The following is a 21394-nucleotide window of genomic DNA, read 5'->3' on the forward strand; positions in this document are numbered from 1 at the left end:
AAACTGTAATCTTGGAATGCACAGCTAAACCAGGGAGGAACAGAGGAGAGCACAAATCCCCAAAAGGGCTTATTTGAATAATCTTGCTGACAAATCTGTTCTTTTCTCAAAATTTTTTGTCTGCACAACAGATCGCAATATGAAATCAGATACTGTTACTAGGTTCTGATAAATGTGAACATAAGGATTAACTATTCCCTTTCAGTATGAATAAATACTCAGTTCTAACTGCACAACTCATGTTGTTCATGCTGTCACTAAAATCCTTCAGGCAGCATTATAGCCTAGTAACTGAGCATCACCCATCATTACTCATTTCATGAATAGATTTAGATTTTCTGCTCTCATTTACTGATGAACATACTTCTGGCATTATCATCTCTTCTATATGCATCTGTATCAGTTATGTCTACTGAATTCAAAGTTTTTTTTTTCTCTGCCTAAGAATTACTGCTGAGATTTTCAATGTCTCTAAGACATTTAGAAAACAAGTTCCCCTTTAATTTTAAACCTTCAAGTAAAGGAGAAGCTACCACACTATTAGGTTAATTTTTGCAATTTTTAAATGATTCTCTGTTAAAAACTTGCAACTCAATTCCAGTCTGAATTTGCTGAGTTGCGAGTTCCAGGTCAGTGGAGCTCATTATAAGTTTTTCTGTTTGAACCAGCAGCCAAAGTAGATATTTATAAATTGTGGTTCCATCGTTCAACCTTCTTTCCCACAGATTGAACATGTTAAAGCCCTAGTCTCTTACTGCAAAGATAAGGGTCTTGGCTTTGCATAATTTTTGCAGTTCTTTCCTTCACCTTCTCTATCTTTGCAGTAGTGAAAAACCTTTAGGGTGAAATGTAGCCTGAGTTTAGGAAGGAAATCAAGAGCAATAGCTGAGTTTGAAACGGTTCTCTCTGTGCAGAGTCCGCTTGCAGCTGAAAGAGGACACAGGCAATAAAACAACAGTTATGCCAGATGCAGAGATTGGGAGTTTGATAACCTGAAATAATCCAAAATAAAACCAGTGCCTTGGACTTACATGGCTAATTGTTCTGCTCAGCTGCGCAGGTCAGTAAACTGCAGCCAAAACCCAGCAAACTGCACAGCAGAGTCAGCTCAGGGCACGGCCTGGGACTAGCAGGAGGGAAGCTGGTTTGTGGTTGCTTTGTGGCCACTGTTCAATGGCTTGGTTCACCCCCAAATCAACTTAAGTCATACAGAGATGATTTACTCCTAATGAGCAAGGGTAGTTGTTGCCAGCAAGTGCTGAAGACCGGATGGAAAGAGCATGGAAAGGGGAGGCAAACACCAGAGGCAGTACCGCGGCACTGAGCAGCCTACACTGAAGGTGCTGCTTCAGGGCTATGAAATTAGCTGCAAGAAATTTATCCAGCCCTGAACTGCCCAGCTGCTACCAAAACCACTGTCTTGACCTCCCAGTTGCTTCTGCTGATCACTCAATTATACCACATCAGATAGGGAATTTTTTGCACTGGCCACTCTTGGTGGTGTCACTATTTGGTTGAATAAAGGAACAGGAGTATCTTTGCCTACTTTCAAAACCTGTTGGAGTGGGTTTCTGGTGGGACCTCCAGTATTTTCTCTAGTCCCTCCCACAATCCCTGTGGCATGATATTTTACAGGTGGAGACTGCCATCAGCTAAAGAAAAAAAGAAAATTTAATGAAATTTAAAGACAAGAAGTGGCTCAAAGGGGCACTTGCTAGAGAAGGAAGGGAAGGGGGTCTTATCCATGAAAGGTCTTGATGAAGGGACAGGGATTAGTTTCCAATAGGACATTTAATGCCATGTATGGTACTGAAGTCAAGACGCCAAGTTCCCCAGGAGGTTTAACATAGACTGAACAATTCAGGTGCATTCAGAGCTCTCAAAAGAGGCCCACACTCAGAGCACTATTATGGCAGATGAAACCTGAAGGGGCAGAGAGGTGCTATTACGAAGGCACAGCATCCTCTCAGCCCACAGGAGGTGATTCTAGCTATTTGCTTAAAAGCAGGAGTGGTTTGTCAGAGACTGAGATGTCACCAAAGGCAGAGGTGATGCGATTAAAACCCCCTGTGGGACACAGGACACAGCAGGTAATTACTGCCTCTGGGACTGCAAGGGTTTAGCTTGGGACAGAGAACACGGAAAATTGCAGTGTGCCCTAAGAGACCGTTTCTCTGCTGAGTCCATGACTGTTAGCATTCAACAGAGTTACAAATTGTAGCCCATAATCTTGTCTTCCAAAGGTATTTTGGGCTCTGAGGACCAGGATCAGGAGGGTAGAGTATGCTTTGTGAAGAACTGTCTGTCCCTGTTAGTAGTGTCTTTTTGTCCTTAAAGGTCTGTGAGAGCCTGTTGAGGGCATGGATTTGATTGTTTGGTTTTACCATACAGTAAAACTGTTCCATTAGATTAGTTGATGTTTTGGGTGAATTTTATTACTTTATTGGGATTGCCCTTTCTAACAACATGCATAAATTTGTTCTCCTAGTTTCCTACCTGGGGATAGCGAACAGTGACATACCAGAGTCCAGCAATTCAGCAGCAGACCCACAGCAACCTCACAGTCACTTTTTCTTCCTCACATCCTCCAATACAACACCAGAGCTTGAGCTCTGAAGCATTTAAGTGCCGAAACAAGCTCCAAGGCTCCAGAAGTGTGTGAGAGAGAAGAAATAAGAGTTGGGCAGAGGGAGAGAAGCTGTGCCTTCAAGTATGAACACCTTGAACTTTCTAAGACTTGTTGGTTTCACATTTACCATGGCCAAGCACAGGTGAAATTTGCCATAATGATAATAAGGTTAAGGCAAGCTGTTATTTTCCTGGTAGAAAGACAGAATTGCCATGATCAGATAACTGCATTTGTGTTCACAACGTCCTGGAGACACCCAGTACTATATAAATACCGTAAAAATACGCAGAGAAGAAGATTAATGATGTGAGAATGTGCATTTTACACACAGATAAAGTCAAGAACCATATGACAAGACAACCTGGTGAACAGTAATTTTGCCAGAAGACAAATTGCAGCTACTGTGAAGCAACGATTTTGAGTGATTAAGCGCTGTGGGGTTCAACTTTGACGACCCTAGCTTCAGTAGAGGAATGAAATGGTATTTATCTATTGGAACATGGATTCGCTGAGGATCGGAAGGCTTCTGCTATTACTCTGCAGAGGAACTGATGACCAGGCAGCACTGTGAGTGTGTATGTGCTTGTGTGTGTGTACGTACCCTGGGTAGTCAAATCTCACAAGTCCCATGACATTTAAGCTGTTACCTGAGCCCCAAATACTTGGAAAGGCTCCTTATTTTCAACAGGTAAGGAGAAGAGCTAGGAGAGAAAATTATTATATTTACCTGGAAAACCAAGATGTTCCCTTTAGTTTCTAAACAATTCTGTTTTCTCAACTTCTTAACAAAAGGGCAAAAAGACAGCTGTTCTTCTGTATAGCTAGTCCTAACCACAGGCATCTGTGAGACAAGACAAATTTTTATCTGGAAGAAAAGGGTTTTTAAAAAAGAAGTAGCAGTTAGGGGTAGAAAGGTACCAGAGGTGCTTAGCCCTTCCCATGGCACCCTCCCTACAGGGACAACTGCCACCGCTTCTACGTGAGCAGAGGATCTTCCTCCATATCACGGCTCTGCTGGGGGCTTGGCGAAGGGCATTGTCAAAGGCTGTGACCGAAATTTCTGATGAGAAAGAGATACTGCTGCTCTTCATCAAGAAATGCCCTGAGGAACAGAGTTTCTCTCTGCAGCATGCTCTGAGACAAGGGTGCTGGGGCCTGAAGGAAATCTGAGACACATAGATGGGATCCCAGCCCCGGCCAGATTTACTGCTGCTTAATGTGGTGGTTTGCACCTTTGCAAAGCACACATCAAACCTCATTGCATGCAAATGCTCCTCTCGCAAAGGCAGATTTATATAATCATCCCTCCATACAAGAATGAATAACTGCATAGTGCGATGGAGGAATAAATCTCCCACTACACAGGACCAAAGAACATGGAGAAAAAAAATGAATTTTAACCCCTGTGGAGAAGAATCGGGTTTTCTCATAAGACGAAAATATCTGTAGTGTATCAATCGTGATGTCTTAGTGCACACCTAGCTGTTCTTAGGAAACTTTGCTTCCAGCATCACAGTTCGCAGCAGAGCAGTGGAGACCACAACCCTCATAACCCAGTCCTGCTCGTGGTCTTGCTCCATTTTCAATTAGTGGTACAACCGCCACAGCTTGTTTAAATAGTCAACATCACTGTATCACACTCCAAGCCCAGAAAATGCCTGATGTCTTTTATAGACTTAATAAATATTTGTACTCAAGATATATACATGAAAAATGACCCTGGTTTACCAGGCTGCCCTCAAAACTTGGAGAACTGTGCCTGCAATTCAGCCCCCAGTATCCGAAACACCGAACGGGAACACTACAGGGATGGCACCTCCTGCCTGGCATCGCTTTACAGAGGCGCCGAGTGCTGCTCGCCTCAAGGGCTGCTTTACACTGCTAAAAATCCCCGTCTCGCCTCCGAGTACGGAGGGACAGACCCGGCAGCACAGCGGCTGCGATGGGAAGCGGCTGGCGCAGCGGCGGGCGCGCAGGGCCTGCAGCACCGCTCCGTGGCCAAGGGCTTGCCTGCGCGGCCGGTGAGGAGACCCACGGCAGGGCGACCCACAGCAGGGCGACCCACGGCGCTTTTCCTTTCTGAACGCGCTCTGTAAGGCCAGTGCTGCCTGCCTCTGTGTCCTCGCTTTGTAAGCCCAAACAGCACTTCGTGTTGCACCCGGGAAAGGTGTTTGCATGCTGTTCAGAGGCTTTGCGCTGCTCCATCCCTGCACATTTCCCTGTGCAAGTGGCCGGAGCTGCCCATTAACCCTGTTCCCAGTTCAGCTCCCTGCTCTTCTGTTCCCAAGTGCACAGCTGTAGTACTGGGGTATATCCTCATAGTGCTGTGTCCAACTTGAAAACACAGTAGGTTTTTCTAAAGGCTGCCAATAAAAATCTTCACAAGAAAATCTTGTGAAAAAAAATCTGTGAAATTTAACAAATTTTTTCTATTTTTACAACCTCCTTCCATTCCTGAAAAGTAAGCTATGGAAATCTAAGATTACTCCTTGCAAAAGTTGAGATTATTTGGATTTTCTCTAGGGAACTCACACATTATTGTTTGTGAATGCTAGAAATAATAAATCCAATCCTAATCCCAGTATGGGTAGATCCATGTTATAGCAGCTTGTCTGTAGTCAAGGGAGAGTTTTAAGAAATCTGTGCTAAGGATTACATGTGGAAAATTCAAGAGTCCTTATCTAGTAACTCAAATGTCTACTCTTTGAATTGGTGGTAATAGATGATAAAAAGCAGTAGCTCCTAGCTCCTATATGACATGTTATCTTGATTGCCAATGTGGAACTCCTTGTAATGAGATCTGGAACATGATCAAGAGTTTATTTTGCAAAGCAGTATTCTCTATGGTTAAACAAAGCAAGCTTTTATTATCTGATGCTCATTTAAAACGGTCCAGAGAGGAATGTCAGTAATCCAACACGTGCATTGCATTTGAGCATTGGCAGCCAAAATTTGCCAATAGAGAGATCTTGCACCTGCTAATCAAGAGCTGCTCTGGCTGGTAGAAGAGAATATAGTGGCAGAAACAGCTTTTAGCTGTGACTTACCTGAGGGTCTTTGGTGAAATAATTACACAGCACAGCCATAAATCCTGGCTTAACCAGCTCCAGCTACAGAAGGACTTCTCCTGCCTCCCAAAGCAATAACGCAGGACTAGGACCTTCTATGCCAGTCCTGAACCCACTGTGGATGCTCAGGCCTGGGGTCGCTGCATGGAGACACACTTCACACCAGAGGTCTATTTCTTTTTAAGCACCCAGATGGTTTCTATGACATCTCTGCAAACCGAAGACCAATTGATCTTTCAAGAAAAGTTTGTTATCAGCACTTTTCAGCCTGTAAACTGTGGACTCACCAGAGATAAAGTCTGATTTTAAGAGGATGGGAAAAATAACAAGGAAAGCTAGTTAAATGTCAGCAACCTTAAATCTGCTATCCAAGGCCTGCACCTCTGTCAGAAGATGCATGAGTGTTAGCAAATCAGAAAAGACTGAAAATCACTGAGCCAGGATATTAAGAGATCAGCCTAATTCTTTGCCTTATTCCCTATTTCACTCTCAAGATGAGAAGAGACTCCATCTAGGAATATCTCGCTGCAGCATCAATTCGAAGCCACACAGAAAAATGGCCTTGCAGAAAGCGTTCTCAGTCAGAAATCATGTGAATTAGGTCAAGGCTGAGACAATGCAGAGATCAGGAAATAAGGCTTTCACATAAGCCAGAAAAATAAGCTCTAATGGCCAGGAGAATAGTATATAATGAGCTCTTAAGAAGACCAACATACAACAAAGTCATATATTTCCTCACTGGCAGTCAGCTGCATGTTGGTGCTTTAATGAAGTTATGAGGCAGCACACAGGAGTATCTCATCTCCTGGGAGCCCTATTAGTGAAGACAAACAACATTTCACAATGCTGCTATTATTTTTCTAGCATCTCATTAATCATTCAGTGGTCATTAATTGTTATTTGCTTAGCCTGGGCAGGGGGCTTAGCTCCACAAAAATATGCAGATTCGGGTGGTCCCTGCCCCAAGGAGCTAAGCTCCAGTTTGTCTCTGCTGCCAATGACAATTCAGGGTCTGTGTGGTATCTGGAGGGAGGAACCCATGCCCTCCTTCATGGGCAGTGGAAATGGAAGATGATTTCTATTGCAATAAATCTAAGACATTGAAGATTTCCAAGCACAGAGGGTTAAAGTCCTCTGCCAGCTTTGCAACTGTGTTGTTCCACTGCAGAACAAAGGCAAAGATGCCTGCTCGAATTTCCTCAGATACTGCTGGGACATCACTCCCCAAGAGGTCTAGAATAAAGGGAATAAAATCAGTGCTCAGCTGCAACCTGCTAATCAAATATAGGCAGGCAGTCCAGGGTGTTTACCTATGTGCTTCCAAGGTGAGCAGCAGGCCCATCCAAATTACAGAGAAACACAGAGATACTGGTCTGCAGGCATTTCTGCTAGTAAAGGTGATCTATGCTTTCAATGTCCTTCACTTAAATACAAGGTGACAGATTTTCTTTAAGCTTTGCAGGAATGTTCAGCCTCATCCTCTAATAAACATGGGCAGCTTGAAGGAATTTTCCAGTTCAACAGGTGAGAGGTACCGGAAGGACAGAGCAGCCCTTACGCCAGGGACATGCAGCATTTACAAGGGGATTAGTTAATCCTCCCAATGTCCTGACATGGCAGGTAAGCATGGATGCACTCCTATCCCTATGTCGTGGAGGGAAACCAAGGCGAGAAACGCAAGTCGCTGGTTGCTGATGTTCATCCTTAAACCCTTAGCCCACACCCTGCATCTGCTTCCCAACTGAAATCCTCCCACCTGGGCAGGCTCTCGCTGCTGGACACGGGAAGGGGCCCCCCAAGGTCTCTGCTCCAGCTGCCCGCCACAGCAGGGCAGTCACCAGCTGCAGATCGGGCCGGCTGTTGCTTTGGGTGGTTGAGCTGTGGGTTATTAAAAGGATATTGCCAGTGGCATATTTTCTTTTGTTGGCTTAGTTCCCCTATTTCACTTGTAGTCTCTTCCAAAGCTGACTGTCTCCTAAATTAAATTGCCAGAGCAGATCAAAATTCCTGCTGCTGCTCTTGCCACACATGCAGGACACTAAGAGATGTGCAGATTTTGCCAAAGCTGGTGCAGAAGCTCCCCATGCAGCTGTCCAGCTTGAGGTGGTTCTGGTCATTTGTGTATTTAGTTATTTAGCTTCGTCTGAAAGGAAGGCAATAGTCTGGGAGAAAAAACTCACACAAGATATGGGGAAATATTTGAGCTGGAATGGGAGAAATCTGTCTCACCAGGACTCTACATTGGTCAGCAAACAAATTCTTCATTTCAGTACATTTCTCCAGGACAGGAAAGGCACAAGCTGACAAAACGCCCCATTTTAGCAGGGGAAGAAAAGTCCCTTTTTTACCCTTACATCATTCTCAGGAGCAGCTGACCAATCTGTGTAGAGGTTTCCTGAAAATATTTAGCCTGAGGTGGTTGTTGAGGACAGAAAATTTCAGCCTGGGTAATTAAATAACTTGTCAAAGTTATAGATAACTGCAAACAGGCTCCTAGAGAGGTAACTCAGTATGCCCCATGCCATCGCCCAGGAGGGTTCAGCCAGTGGGCCACCTTGCGCTGCTCAAGATCCTGGAGGCAGCCTGCTCCCATGGGCGCAAGCTACGGACAGGGTAAATCACCGGTTCCCAGCACAAGCGACACGTGCAGAGCCAATGTGACGGACCCGGGCTCGGCCCCAGGCGTCCGCGGCCTCGCTGCGGGCACAGGCTGGGGGCAGAGCTTGCACATGGCTCCGGGCAGACATGCTGGCGCCTTCACTCCTGCCAAGACATGAGTAGCATCGCTGCAGGTCCAGGTGGCACGGATGCTGCCAGCAATGTAGCACTTTTTCCCTTTGTTGGAGGGGAGGGGATGGATAATTTTGCTTTCACTCTAATGAAGAACAAGCTGAATATAAAATAAATAAATAAATAAGAAGGTGCTTATCTTTGCAACTCACTGTGAACATTTGCTGGTGTCTAGCAATTTGCATACCTCAGAGTCCTTCCCCTCTCACCCCACCGAGCTCCCTATGGCTCTTGCCACAAATTAAGGAACATTTCCTTCTTTCGGCAACTCATCAACTCCACTACTCGGCTCTGAGTTACGGTAAGAGCTCAGCTCACGGTAGCTGGCAATAATTTCCATGAAGCATCTTTTGAAGACCCCAGATGTCCAGTCCAGGTGACTGTGTTTTGGAGAAATGAATTTCCTTGTAGCTTGTCCTGTACGGAGGGGTCTTCCTACCTTTTTTATACCTTATTTTGCTGAGTTGCGAGGAACCATTTAGCCTTTACTATGTTTTCCCTAGGAGAGCTGGAAGGCAAATGATTTGTCTGGAGTAACTGCTCCACTGAGAGCTCACAAAACTTTCTGAACCCAAGTCAGCATAAAAAATCAAGACATTAAACAAGAAACCCAACTAGCATTATAGCAGTTTGGAAACTGGCAGGCCTGCAGAGTTCAGCAAGGTGTCCTGATGCTGCCTCGCACCAGCAAAATGGAAAGGGCGGCTGATTAGCTGCGGGCTTTTACTGACGATGGGTGCACTTTTAACAGCCATTTCCATTCACCAGCAGAAGACAATACAGATCTCCTGGGTGGTGCAATTGCATTTCATTAACTCAATTGCCTGTGTTGCTGCATAGATCGGAGGAGATGACTTTGCCAGAACGCATCCCGTACCTGGTGTTTGCATGTACATGTGCCTGCGAGCAGCGATGCAGACCCTTTCCCCCCTGTCCGTATGATCCTGGCAAACCAGCCAGGCCCGTAAAAGGAGCAGGTGCCTGCCTGTAGCCAGCAGCGTACATCTGCTGCGGTGGGGTGACAAACCTTAGCATTGAAAGCGAGTAGACTTTGGTGGAGATGGTTCTTCTCTTTTTTAACAAAACAGGTAAATGAAGCCTTTTTTTTCCTTGAACATACGTGGAAACCTGAGTTGTGAAGAAGTGTGCAAATGCTTTCGAATGAAAGCAGGGAATGGGAACAGACGATGGGAATGATGAGACTGAACGATTCAGCAGGGCTATTGAATAGATCAGAAAAAAAATGAGATCTCCTATGTATCAGTGAGCTGTATTTATCCATAAAATCAGCTTTTGAGAGGAAAGCTGAGGTTGCCTTTGGGATATTTAAAATAACAGTGACCAGCGATTATAATGCAGTCCCACAGGAGAGCAACTCACTCGCTTAGAGCTATCTAGGTGTTTCCTCCATGCAAGTGGCTGTGATTGCACTGTGTCTCTGATTGGGAGTAGGAAGGAGCCTTTCCAGGCACAACCTGCCGTGTGCAGCTCTGATGGGTCGCGGCAGCACACATAGAGCCAGAATACGTACCCAGTATTAGAAGCAGGCACGCATGAATTTTCCCAGTATAACATCCTCTGCTACACCAAATGGCAGCTTTTAATATTCACCAGCCTCACGAAAGGCATCGTATATGGAAAATAGGAGCAGCCTTCATGCAAAGGTCTCAGGCACAGGTGTGTTGTGGACACTCACCGTGGGCAGCATGGCACATGCAGGCTGCGTATTTGAGACCTTTCAGCTCACTTTTATAGGAAAATGTGAGCGTCGCCAGAGCCGGGAGGTAGCGGGGACGCAAATGAGCTCATTTGCCTGGCCCAGCTTCTCCCGCTCGGCAGCCGGCGCTTGGAGACGGGGAGGCAGCGTCCCCCGGGGAAGGGGGTGCCCGGCCGCTGTATCCACCTGCTTGCCTCGAAAAGCCGCCGAGCGCCGAATCCTTGCCCTGAACGCGAAGTGTCCGGCTGGAGCCCGACCCGTGGACACCACGTGCTCTGGGGCTGGGGTGCCGGGAAGCTCTGGGAGGTGGAGGAGCCGCTTCGCTTCTGCACCGGTGGCCCGCAGAGGTCGACAGCTTCCCAGGAACGGCAGCCCTCTCCGAAAACACCCGATGGACCGTTTCCGCCTCATCTTGCAATACTTCCAGTCCAACTCGGAGTCTGTGACGAATGGGATCTGCGGGCTGCTAGCCCTGGCTGGCGTAAAGATGTACGCTAGCTTCGACTTCAGCTGCCCCTGCCTGCCGCGGTACAACGAGGCGTACGGCCTGGGGGTCCTGCTGGTGCCCCCCGTCGCCCTCCTGCTCTGCGGCCTCCTGCTCACCCGGCAGCCCGCGGCGCTGCTGCAGGAGTGGAGGCGGCCGCGGGGGCGCAGGAGGAAGGACCCGGCCGTTATCAGGTGGGAATCATTTCGCGCCGAGCCATCTCGCTGGCGTGTCTCCGCTCTCCCCTGTTACTTCGTTTTTGTCTGAACTCGGCTCCCGAGACCTGGCCGCCGCAGGCAGCCGGTCCCTGGCCCCGGCGAGGCTGCCAGGAGCGCGTACGTGCGCCGCGGCGCTGGGAAACCGCGCCGCTGTCTGCCCTTAGCGCACACACAGGTTTTGCCCAATGTGCTTAAATGCACAAGAAGATGCAGCGAGGGGCGTTTTTGTCCCCATCGAACAGTCCTGCCAGCAATTAATTTTTTTCCAGATATAAGCAGGATTAAACAGATTAAGCATGTTTTCTTTTCCAGATGAAATGACAGGACTGTGCACTGCACCAGGCTTAGACGGTATGCAAAGTGCTGCCGTGCACTGGAGCAGGTTTGCAGTGGGAGGCAGCACCAGCACAGAGACCCAGAGCAGAACAGACATTAGCGGGAGCAAGGCTGGGGAAAGTCCTGTGAATCAGTTAGCCCAGGAAGGGGCTGTTGAGCTCCAGGGCTGTCCATACCCCTCCAGCCCCACGGACAAGGAGAAAGCTCGCAGCACGTACCTGCTCACAGGTCTCTCTCCTGCCTCAGGTATATGTGCTCCTCCATCCTGCAGCGAGCCATGATTGCCCCCATCGTCTGGATCATAGCCACCCTCCTGGATGGGAAATGCTTTATCTGTGCTTTCAGCGGCTCTGTGGATCCAGAGAAGTTTGCGGGCTTTGCCAACGCCACCCCGGCACAAGTGCAGCAGCTGCTCGCCAAGGTGCCCTGCAAAGATGACGAGCTCATGAGGAACAGCACAACCCGAAAGGCAGTGTCAAGGTATCTGCGGTGCTGGTCCCAGGTAAGTCCCTGCCGCAGCTCCCCACTGCCACTAGAGACAGTGGGGGAGTCTCAGCTGCTCCTACTCATCCTTGAGTTAGCAAGAGCTTTGCCATGTCCGGATGGGGAGCAAGACTGCTCTTTGCTTCTTCATGCCCCAGCGTGGTGCACCCCTCAGTGATAATCTCCAGGGGAGTCACTCAGGTAGGGAAAGGGACAGAAATAAAACAGTTTGATTAACAGAACTTTTTTTCTAGAAAAAAGCAGTAACTCCTAAACCCACAGAGTAAAAAACAAGTTGTGAGGAATATCTGGGTCTCCTAAGGCCCTTTCCATTCAGGACGAGAAGACTTTTCTACCTGCAGACCTCCCAACTCTCCTGGGTGGTAAGACCTACTGCTTTAAGGACAGTGAAAGCTAGGAGACCAGAAGGGGCTTGCTCAGGACTGACATGGGAACAGGATGTGGCTGGCAGTGGAACGCTAACACTCCACACCCTGTTCCCAGTCCAGGACCATACCAGGTTAAGGATAGGGCTGGTGGGAGGGCGCTGAAAATAGGCACTACTTCCTACTAAAGGGAGTTACGTATAGTCTCGACAGCCTTCGCCTCCCTGCTGAAGCCCTTGTAGGTGGCAGAGGAATGTTCCTGGTGTAACTGTTTATTTCTTATCACCCAGGCACTTGGCTGGAGCATTTTGTTGATCTTGATTGTAGCAGCTTTCCTTGCCCATTGGCTGAGACCTTGCTTCAGCCCAGCCACCCTCCTACAGACACGTTACTGGAGCAACTACATTGACATCGAGCAGAAGATTTTTGAGGAAACCTGCTGCGAGCACAGCCGGCACTTTGCTCACCAATGCATCCTCCACTTCTTTGAAAGCATGCGGAAAGAGATCAAATTGCACAGTTTCAACTTGCACAGGGAGGAGCAGGAGGCCAAAGGAGAGGAAGACCTTCTCCAGGGCATCACAAACCAGGATCAGGTGAATGAGCTTCTGCAAACATGGTACTATGAGAAACCGCCCTTGGATGTGAGCCAGGTGACCCAGCGGCATCCTCTGGGCAGAGAGCGATTGCTGGTGCCCTGGGCTGATGGCCCCAGCAGCCGGCCCCAACCCTCCCAGCTCACTGACGTGTAGAGGGGGCTCCGTGCCCAATGGGCACTGTCGGGTTTCTGCAGGAAGCAAAGGTCAGTGGATTGGTGATAGTGGTCCTCACATCTTCTTTCAAAACTCCCACTCCAAAGGCAAGGATCACAGGACACACTGAGCACCAGCAGCCTAGGGCTCAAACAAGACTGGCAGCAGCAGTGCTGGGTTCAAGCACTGACAGAGGATGAGCTGCTCCTGCCTTGTTAGCAAGATCTCCAGGCTGAACTAGTGAGGTCCTTGCAATCCAAGGGACTCAGTTGCCATTAATGACATTTCTTGTCCAAGGGCTCTGCATAGCTCCATTGTCATAATAAAGAGTTGGCAGCTCTTAAAGCTGTGATAAAACCCTTCTGCCTCCGGGAGGAATTCAACCAATACAGCAACATCTGGCTGTGTGTGCAAACACACTGAAACGGCAGCTTACAGGAGGTGTGAGTAGCTCCTGCCCGCTTCACTGAAATCTGATTAGGACAGTTAGCATTGCCGACACTGAAATGATTTAATTGGCAACTCTTTTAATACCACGCTAACATGTTTACTCAAAAACACAAACCCACCTCCCACGTCTTCCCATCTGCTGAGAGCTCTGGCTGCCCCCAGCCCAGCTGCCAAACTATTCAGTCTCCTTCTAGGAACCCATCAATACATCTATGCATTTTCAAAACAAAATATGGCAACACGCCGGAATTTATTGAGGCGCATAAACTTAATTGAAGGTACTCTCAGATCAACACCAGTTGTTCCTGGATTGGATTGGGTTTGCAGAATGACAGGGAGATGGAGGCTTTTCCTAACATACCCAAAGCCACAGGACTGTGCTCAGGTTCAGTTGGACGCTGCAAGCGTGGGCATTTGACCATGGAAAGGGCAACAGACACATGGACTCTGCCAGAAAAGTCTGAATCCAGATTTTAAACAATACCCTGCAAGACTTTAGTTCAAAACCCTCTAGCTGGAGGATCATCCTTGCCCCTTTTAGTCAGGCATTTCCATCCTTAGTTTCAATATTGTTTGAATATAACCTTATCTCTCAGCTTGTAACACTAGTTATTTTCTTACTTGCCTTTTTCCAGCCCCTGTTGCAGATATCTAGTCTCAGGCACCCTCTCCGGAATGCTTCTGTCAGGCATTGCTACTTGGATACATTAAACTTTTTATTATCTCATGTAATCCAGTGCAGACTGATGTATCCCTCCAGGATGAGGCTCATATGGACACTCGGCTGGTTCCTGGGAGCAAGGGGCATGAGAAAGGTGGATGGGTGGCAAAGAAGAAAAGTCCCCTCAGCTATGCAAAGCTGGATGAGGGCAAGCCAGGCCTCTAGGAGGAAGCCAGAAGGCGAGAGAAGGGACAAAGAAACCTGTCACCACCTTGTGACTAAATACAGAACAAGGAGGAAAACTGAAAACAGACATTAATGCCCCAAATTAGCTCATAGGGCTGCTAGGAGGGGCTGGTGAGTCACCTCCTCCCTCAGGATGGATGTGCATGAGGGTAGGGAATGGGGAGATAATTGGCAGAACACAGGGAGGCCCAATAACTCCACCACCCACCCATGAGCAAATGCACTCTCGCAGCACCTTTCCCGCTCACACTGCAGCCCCAAGGAGCCTGGCTGGGTCGGTGTCGCCCCTCATGCCCTGGCTCCCGTCCTCCCCATGCCAAGCGCCAGCAGAGGTGCGAGGCCAGTGGTGGGGAGGGAGCCAGGGCTCAGCAGGAAGGACACTTGTTGAACGTGTCCAAGCTTTTGCTCTGCAGAGAGGAAGGCTAGAAATCGATGTCGGAAATAGGTAGATGAATCAAATTGCTGACTGCTTTTCTGATCCACACCCAGGGCTTTAACCATGGCGTGCTCCATGGGCAGCGCTCTCCTTTCTGCACCCATCCCTCTTCGAAGGCTGGTCCTGCGGCGCTCACTGCGCACCCGAACAGGAGCTTGCAGAGAGGCTGAAGCCAAGGTCCCTCAGGGCTCATGCCCCAAAGAGGCACCAAACTCGATAGCCACTCTCCATCCCACTGTGCACAACGTGGTTGCCCTTGCCTGGCCCTGCTCCATTCCTCACTGCTCCACCCCACTGTGAGCTTTTCTCATTTTTATAGCAAAACCGCCTGACCGGCCAAATCCCTAAGCTCTACCTGGATGTGCTCAGAGAGAGCACAGAGCTCTTATCACAAAATCTGTCATCATTCCCTTTCGTCACTGCCTATTCCAGGTCCCCCAAAATGCACTTTTCTGCATTTACTCCCTCACATCAGCTTGTCACAGGCCTATTTTTCCTGGACCAGAGATGCACTGAGTTGTGTGTATGGAGGTCTGTGCCTCACAGCTCATGCTCCTGGCACCAGTTCTGGCCTGCAGTGGTTGAGAAAAATACAGCAGTCTTCACCCTGTCTTTAGCCCAAGGGAATATTTTCTGTGCTCTCATTTGAAACAGGCATTGCACTTTGAATATCAATTCAAAACAGGATCCAAAGTTTCCTGATCTGTTTTTCTGAAAAAGTGAGGTAGATGACTTTGCATGGGCTGTCTGTCCTTGCTCCCAGTCATGTTGAACCCACTGGATGGTTTCAACCAAATTTAAGTGAAGGCAAAAAATTCCAAGGTGATTATGTTCCAACACATTCTGTGCAAGTGAGTTAAGAAGAGGAGTGGAAATCTGCACCCATGCCGGTCGCGATAGGTGCTGGTTGGCAGCAGCCTGCTGGCTAGTGAGCACTCGCCCTCCTAGCACCTCCTCGAAATGTGCACAGGACGAACATGCTGCAGGGAGCAGGGGACTGTCCTGGTTTGCTTTTATCAGACACAACACTGCAAATCTCAGCCTGAGACTCTGCTCAGCCTCACCACCCTGCACTAGTCAAATCAAGTATTTTCCTAACCCAGTTCAGAGCAGAGGTCCACAGCTCCTCTTTGCATACTGCTTTTCATGTTCTCAAGTTTTAAGTCATTCCAGAGTGGCCAGAAAAGACAAAGTGCAAAAAGGGAGAATGGAGCTTGGTCATTTGTACCAGGAGGGAGAAAAACAGAGGCTTTAAGGGTGCTGTCGTAGACCTTTCAGCAGGCCTGCAAAGGCTCACACACTAATGGGACAGTCACACCACCGAGCCTTAGGATTATCAGCTAACTCTGGTTGGAAGGGACCTCAGGAGGTCACCTGGCCCAACCCCCTGGAGTCCTGTGCCATGATCACCTTTGACATCAGGCCTTTCCTCAGGCATTTGCAGCACAGCACTATGACACGCAGTGGCCAGCAGCTGCAGAAAGGTTGTTACCCTCCTCCACACGGTGCTGCGGAGGCTGTGCCCCAAGCCGTGTCCAGTCCTCAGCCTCTCACCTCAAGAAAAATCCTGGGCAGCCTGCTCCAGCTGGCTCTGCTTTGAGCAGGTTGGTTGACTAGAGGCTTCCAGAAGTGCCTTCCCACCAGCTCCACTGGGAATCTGTGCTCTCCTATAGAAGCAGGAGGGCAGGGGGTCATTCATAAACTTTATCTTCATCTCACAGGGCAGTTCTGATGCACGTTTATGGATGTGTCTGAAGTGCTTGGGGATCCTCATCCACCAAGAGCAAGAGAAACAGCAGGGTCAACTGCAAAGGCAGTACTCCCAGTCTTCGATTGTCCTGGTTATATTGGAACCATGACATGCTGGGATGGACTCAAGCATGTGCCATGTGTCCCAGGGCCTGCTTCCAAAGCATGAGCAGACAGGATCCTGGGAGGAAGCACTGGCTCTGCCCTTCTTTGCAAACTGTTTGGAGTTGGCTTTCTGTGAGCAGGATCGCCAAGACAAGGCCCTAGCTAATAAAGCAGCAAGGGTAGAAAGACCAAGATACTGGCTTTGATGGTTTCTGATTTGAATCCCACTGACTTATTGCTTACTTCAGCGAAAGCTGCCAATCCTGTACCCCATACAGGCTCAGGCTCCAAATTCATGTTTAATGAAAGGCAGAGTTTTCCTGGAGATCAAAAAACGTCTCTGTTTTTCAAGGGTTGATTCACTCAGGCTTTGATGTGAACTGCCCTTCAGAAAGTCACTTGTCAGGTGAACAGGGAAACCAGTTTGAGCTCTTAGCTGGCAATACCATAAGCCTCATCTGTATTCATGCAGCCAAATCTCCTCCTGTTTGATGAGACCATGCAATTAACCTCTTCACAGCAGGCAGCACTAAGTCTGCCCAGGTAATACCAGTGTGCTTTGTACTCAGTGTTCATCAAAAAGCCCTAGAGGTGGCACCTCAGAGAGGACGTTGCATTATCTGCAGGGCCCAGGATCAACTGGGGGTTGACTAGCGGACAAAAGGCCTGGCTTGGCCTCCTGCATGTGCTACTGGCCTGCCAGAAAACCTTGGGGAAAACCTGGATCTTCTCCCTGCTGCCACGTGCTCAGGGCTTGCACGAGCATGGTGCTTCATGCCCTCACTTGGCGCCCAGATGGATATTGATGCCACATCAGCAATGCAGGGGGTGCTGGGGCTGGAGTGACTGAACGCCTTGCCGAGATTCACACCAAGAGCCTGCAATGACACAGTCTTTTTTTACCTTATGGCCTAAATATTCCCCCATCTTTTGGGCTGCTTTTGAGGGAGCAACCTAGTGCTTCAAAGCTGCTTTGTGACCTGGGAATTGAGATGCAGGAGAACAAAAGCAACAACAAATCCACTTCTTTTTTGATTTGTCCTATGGGAGCTAAGATTGGCCCAACCACAACTATCACATATCATTAATGTTTTTATCTCATTTCTGGGCAGCTTAGGAGGGCTCTGTCTAGTTGGCTCTGTGCTAACAAATGCATACGAGAGCTCTTCATTTTCTTTGCACCAGAAAGCCCTCAGGTCTGAAAAGCTGGCAGTGATGAGACAAATTGAGCCATGCCTGTGCGAAAGGGGAGAGGGATGGAAGTGATGGGGAAGATTTGCACCCCAGCTTTGACATCAAAGGGACATGGGACGCGTCCACGGGCGACTGGAGCTGGCTCTGCCTGTATAGCTCCCGGTACCCAAAGAGCAGGGAGAGCAGCGCAGGCATTCAGGTCCACTGGGTCTGTATTGCTTGGTTGATGCTGCAGAATTAATAAGCCCTGATAAAACGGCACAGCTGGATTGCCAGTAAATCGGTGCCATAGGGACCTACCAATCTGGAGCCCAGTTAGCTCAGAGTCCCCCGCACCGCGCACTGCTTGCACAGGAAACGTGACCGTAGGCCAAGGCATCCGGGCAAATCGCAGCCCCAGCGCCTCCCGTTCAGCCAATGCACATCGCTAGCTCTGCCCTGCCCCGCTGGGAACGGGGCGGGTTTCGGGAGCAGCAGCCCCGCTGGCCCTCGCACGCCCGGCCGGCGCGTCGGCCCGCCGGACGGGCAGGTCCGTGCTTGGCGGCGACACGGGCCCTCGAGCAGGGCAGCGGCCTGTTGGGCTGGGGAGGTCACTGCGCACCCCGTCGCAGGCGCGTGCCTGCGGGCGGCTCTCTGAGGCAGGTTTGAGAGGCGTTTTAGGGAGCCCTGAGGGCACAGGGCTGTGATAACCAAGGCGCCGCAAGCGGGCCACGTTGCAAATCTGGCTGAAACGGGCCGGGAGGCGATAGGAGACCTCGGCTGCCCCGATACAAATGCCCCCGAGCACCGGGAACGGCTTTTCTCCTTCCTCCTTCCCTTCCCTGTGCAGCACAAAGCTGTTTCCCAGCGAGGCAGCAGCAGCAGCAGATCGGAGGGGCTGGGAGGCCCCCAGGGCGCTCGGAGCAGCTGGGCCGCAGGGACGGGGGAGGCTCTGGTGCCGTGGGGCGGCCCTTGCCGCCGGGGAGGAGCGCCGGCGCCCACGGCCCCCACGCATTTGCAAGCAGCCGAGCAGCCGGCGGCACCGGGCGGGAAGCGCCACGGCAGCAGCGACACCTGCACCCGCTGGCCAAGGGGGTCCGGGGCTGGGAAGCTGCAAAAACGGGGACGCGGGTAAAGGCGACGGCGGGAAACGAGCCGGGACACAGGAGAGCAGGGAGGAGACATGAACCCTGGGCGTTTGCAAGCAGCAAAACAAGCAGCAAAAACAAATGGCCGCGTCCCCCCCTTTAAATATCACGGGGTGAGAGCACGCGCGCAAAGCAGTCGGCTGCGGGGAGACTTGCTGGCGTCCGTCTTTGCAGCGGGGGACGAATGAGGTAGACCGAGGTCTCAGCTTGGATCCTGAGGGGCCGAGGTGAAGATGGACAAATTCCGGATGATCTTCCAGTTCCTGCAGTCCAACCAGGAGTCGTTCATGAACGGCATCTGCGGGATCATGGCCCTCGCCAGCGCCCAGATGTACTCAGCCTTCGACTTCAGCTGCCCCTGCCTGCCGCGCTACAACCTGGCCTACGGGCTGGGCGTCCTCCTGGTGCCCCCCGTCATCCTCTTCCTGCTGGGCTTCGTGATGAACAACAACGTGTCCGTGCTGGCGGAGGAGTGGACGCGGCCGCGGGGCCGGAGGCGGAAGGACCAGGCCGTGCTGCGCTACATGTTCTGCTCGGTGGCGCAGCGGGCCCTGGTCGCCCCGGCCGTCTGGGTCTCGGTGACGCTGCTGGACGGCAAGTGCGTGCTGTGCGCCTTCTGCACGGCGCTGCCCGCGGAGGCGCTGGGCAACGGCAGCCGCCCCGGCCTCTCCGACGGGGAGCTGCGGCGCCTGCTGGCGCGGATCCCCTGCCGGGAGCTCGTCGCCGGGCAGGAGCTCGTCGCCGGCGAAGCGGCGGTCAGGTACCTGCGCTGCGTCTCGCAGGTAAGGCGCGAGCCTCGGCTTCGCCGGCCGCCCTCGCTCCTCGGCGAGGGGCCGCGCCGGCGGCCGCCTCTCCCCGGGGCCGGGGCGGGGGGGGAGCCCGCCGCCGCGTCGGCGCCGCCCTGAGGCCCGCGGCGCCCCGCTCGCCCCCGCAGGCGCTGGGCTGGTGCTTCGTGCTGCTGGTGACCCTGCTGGCCTTCCTGGTGAGAGCGCTGCGGCCCTGCTTCAGCCAGGCCGCCTTCCTGAGGAGCCGGTACTGGTCCCACTACAGCGACGTCGAGCGCCGGCTCTTCGACGAGGCCTGCCGGGAGCACGCGCGGACCTTCGCCCGCCTCTGCATCCAGCAGTTCTTCGCCGGCGTGAGCGAGGAGCTGGCGGCCGGGGGCTGCCCGCCGCCCGCCGCCGAGAAGCTGCTGGGCCTCGCCGACCGGGGCGCCGTGGACGTCGCCCTGCGGCGCTGGCACGAGCGCAAGCCGCCGCTGCGCCTGCGCCCGGCCGCCGAGCCGAGCGCTGCCGGCAGCGGGGCCGGCGGCGGGGAGCCCCGCGGCGAGGCGGCCGCCTACTGCAGCCTCGTGTGACGGGCGTCGTGAGCGGGGCCGACGGGCTCGATCCCCCCCGCCGCACCCCGCCGACCCGGGGAGGCAGGGTCCGGCCGCGGGACGGCTCGTCCGGCCCGGCTCCCTCCCCGGCACGCGGCCGGTCCTGCCAAACCGGCCGCGCGTTCGCGCGCGGAGCCGGGTAAATAATTCGCGCTCGCCGTTCCTGCGCTGCGCCGAGACGGCCGGGCTCATAAAACCTGTTTCTCAAAGCGGTCGGGGTTTCTTTATCGAGCGCAGGGGACGCGGCCAGCTGCGCGCTCGCCTCCGCCCGGCACCCGGGGCCTCGAGGCGACCGGGCAAAGCTCGGCGCGGAGCAGCGGCCGCCCTCTGCGGACGCTCGGCCTCCCGCCGCTTCTGCTGCCGCACGCATTTTTAAGTATATACTACATCCTTAAGTATTCATGCTTTTTTATTATGGCTCAAGAACAGAGGGCAAAAACGGCAATGAAATTCCAGGAGCCGCTCGGAGGGGACCCGGATGAGCCCCCAGCAAGGGCAGCACGAATGTGGCCAACTCCCCGGAAAAAAACAGCCCGGCACAGATTCAGCATGAACCTTCACAGCCCAAACTTTAATTAAGGCACCTGCCCGAACTTAATAGGCCCAACACTTGACTTGCAAAGCAAAGGAGATTAAGCGATAAGGGCGCCTTCCACCCCTGTTATTTTCGGCGCGGCGCCGGCAGCGGCTCGCTGAGAAGGGCGTACCGCCAGCCCCACCGCGTGACCACGAGCACGCAGCGCGGGCAGGCGGCCGCACTGATCCCGTGAGACGCCAAAGAGCCAGCGTAGAAGAGCCTTTGCAAAACGTGCGCTTCTGCGCTTTTTCATTTCGAGGCTTAGGACCAGAGCTCTGCCCCCCACCTCCCCCCGCCCCGCAGTGATTTTGGCAGAGGCGAGGAGGCCAGGCAGCGCTGCCCGCCGGCGCGGCGGTCCCGGCCGAGCTGCAGGCATTACGCTTAGCTTGATTTTGCCCCGAGCAGAAAACAGCAGGGGAGTCACCAGAGGGCATGAAAATGCCCTCTGGGGAGGGCTGAGTTTCGCCCCGGAGCCACAGCCAGGAGGGAGCCGGGGAAGGAGGAAAGAAGAAGGAAGCTCCCGCCCAGGCTGTGGGACGGGGCGGACGCGGCCAGAAAAGGGGGCTGCTGCCGCCGCCGCCGCGCAGGCATCCATCTGCGGAGGAAGT

The 21394-nt window shown here is 51.7% G+C and overlaps 2 protein-coding genes across 2 annotated transcripts; both read left to right on the forward strand.

Moving 5' to 3' along the window:
- Nucleotides 1–10595: 10595 nt before the first annotated feature.
- CALHM3 (calcium homeostasis modulator 3) lies at nt 10596–12863 on the forward strand. Its single transcript, XM_062580396.1, has 3 exons — nt 10596–10882; nt 11489–11744; nt 12402–12863. The coding sequence occupies exons 1-3, from the start codon at nt 10596–10598 to the stop codon at nt 12861–12863; spliced, it is 1005 nt and encodes a 334-aa protein (XP_062436380.1).
- Nucleotides 12864–19064: 6201 nt separating this feature from the next.
- CALHM1 (calcium homeostasis modulator 1) lies at nt 19065–20188 on the forward strand. Its single transcript, XM_062580397.1, has 2 exons — nt 19065–19613; nt 19766–20188. Exons 1-2 carry the CDS (start codon nt 19065–19067, stop codon nt 20186–20188), a joined length of 972 nt encoding a protein of 323 aa, XP_062436381.1.
- Nucleotides 20189–21394: the final 1206 nt, after the last annotated feature.

This window comes from Rhea pennata, chromosome 7 (assembly GCF_028389875.1).
Source record: "Rhea pennata isolate bPtePen1 chromosome 7, bPtePen1.pri, whole genome shotgun sequence".
Lineage (NCBI taxonomy): Eukaryota > Metazoa > Chordata > Aves > Rheiformes > Rheidae > Rhea > Rhea pennata.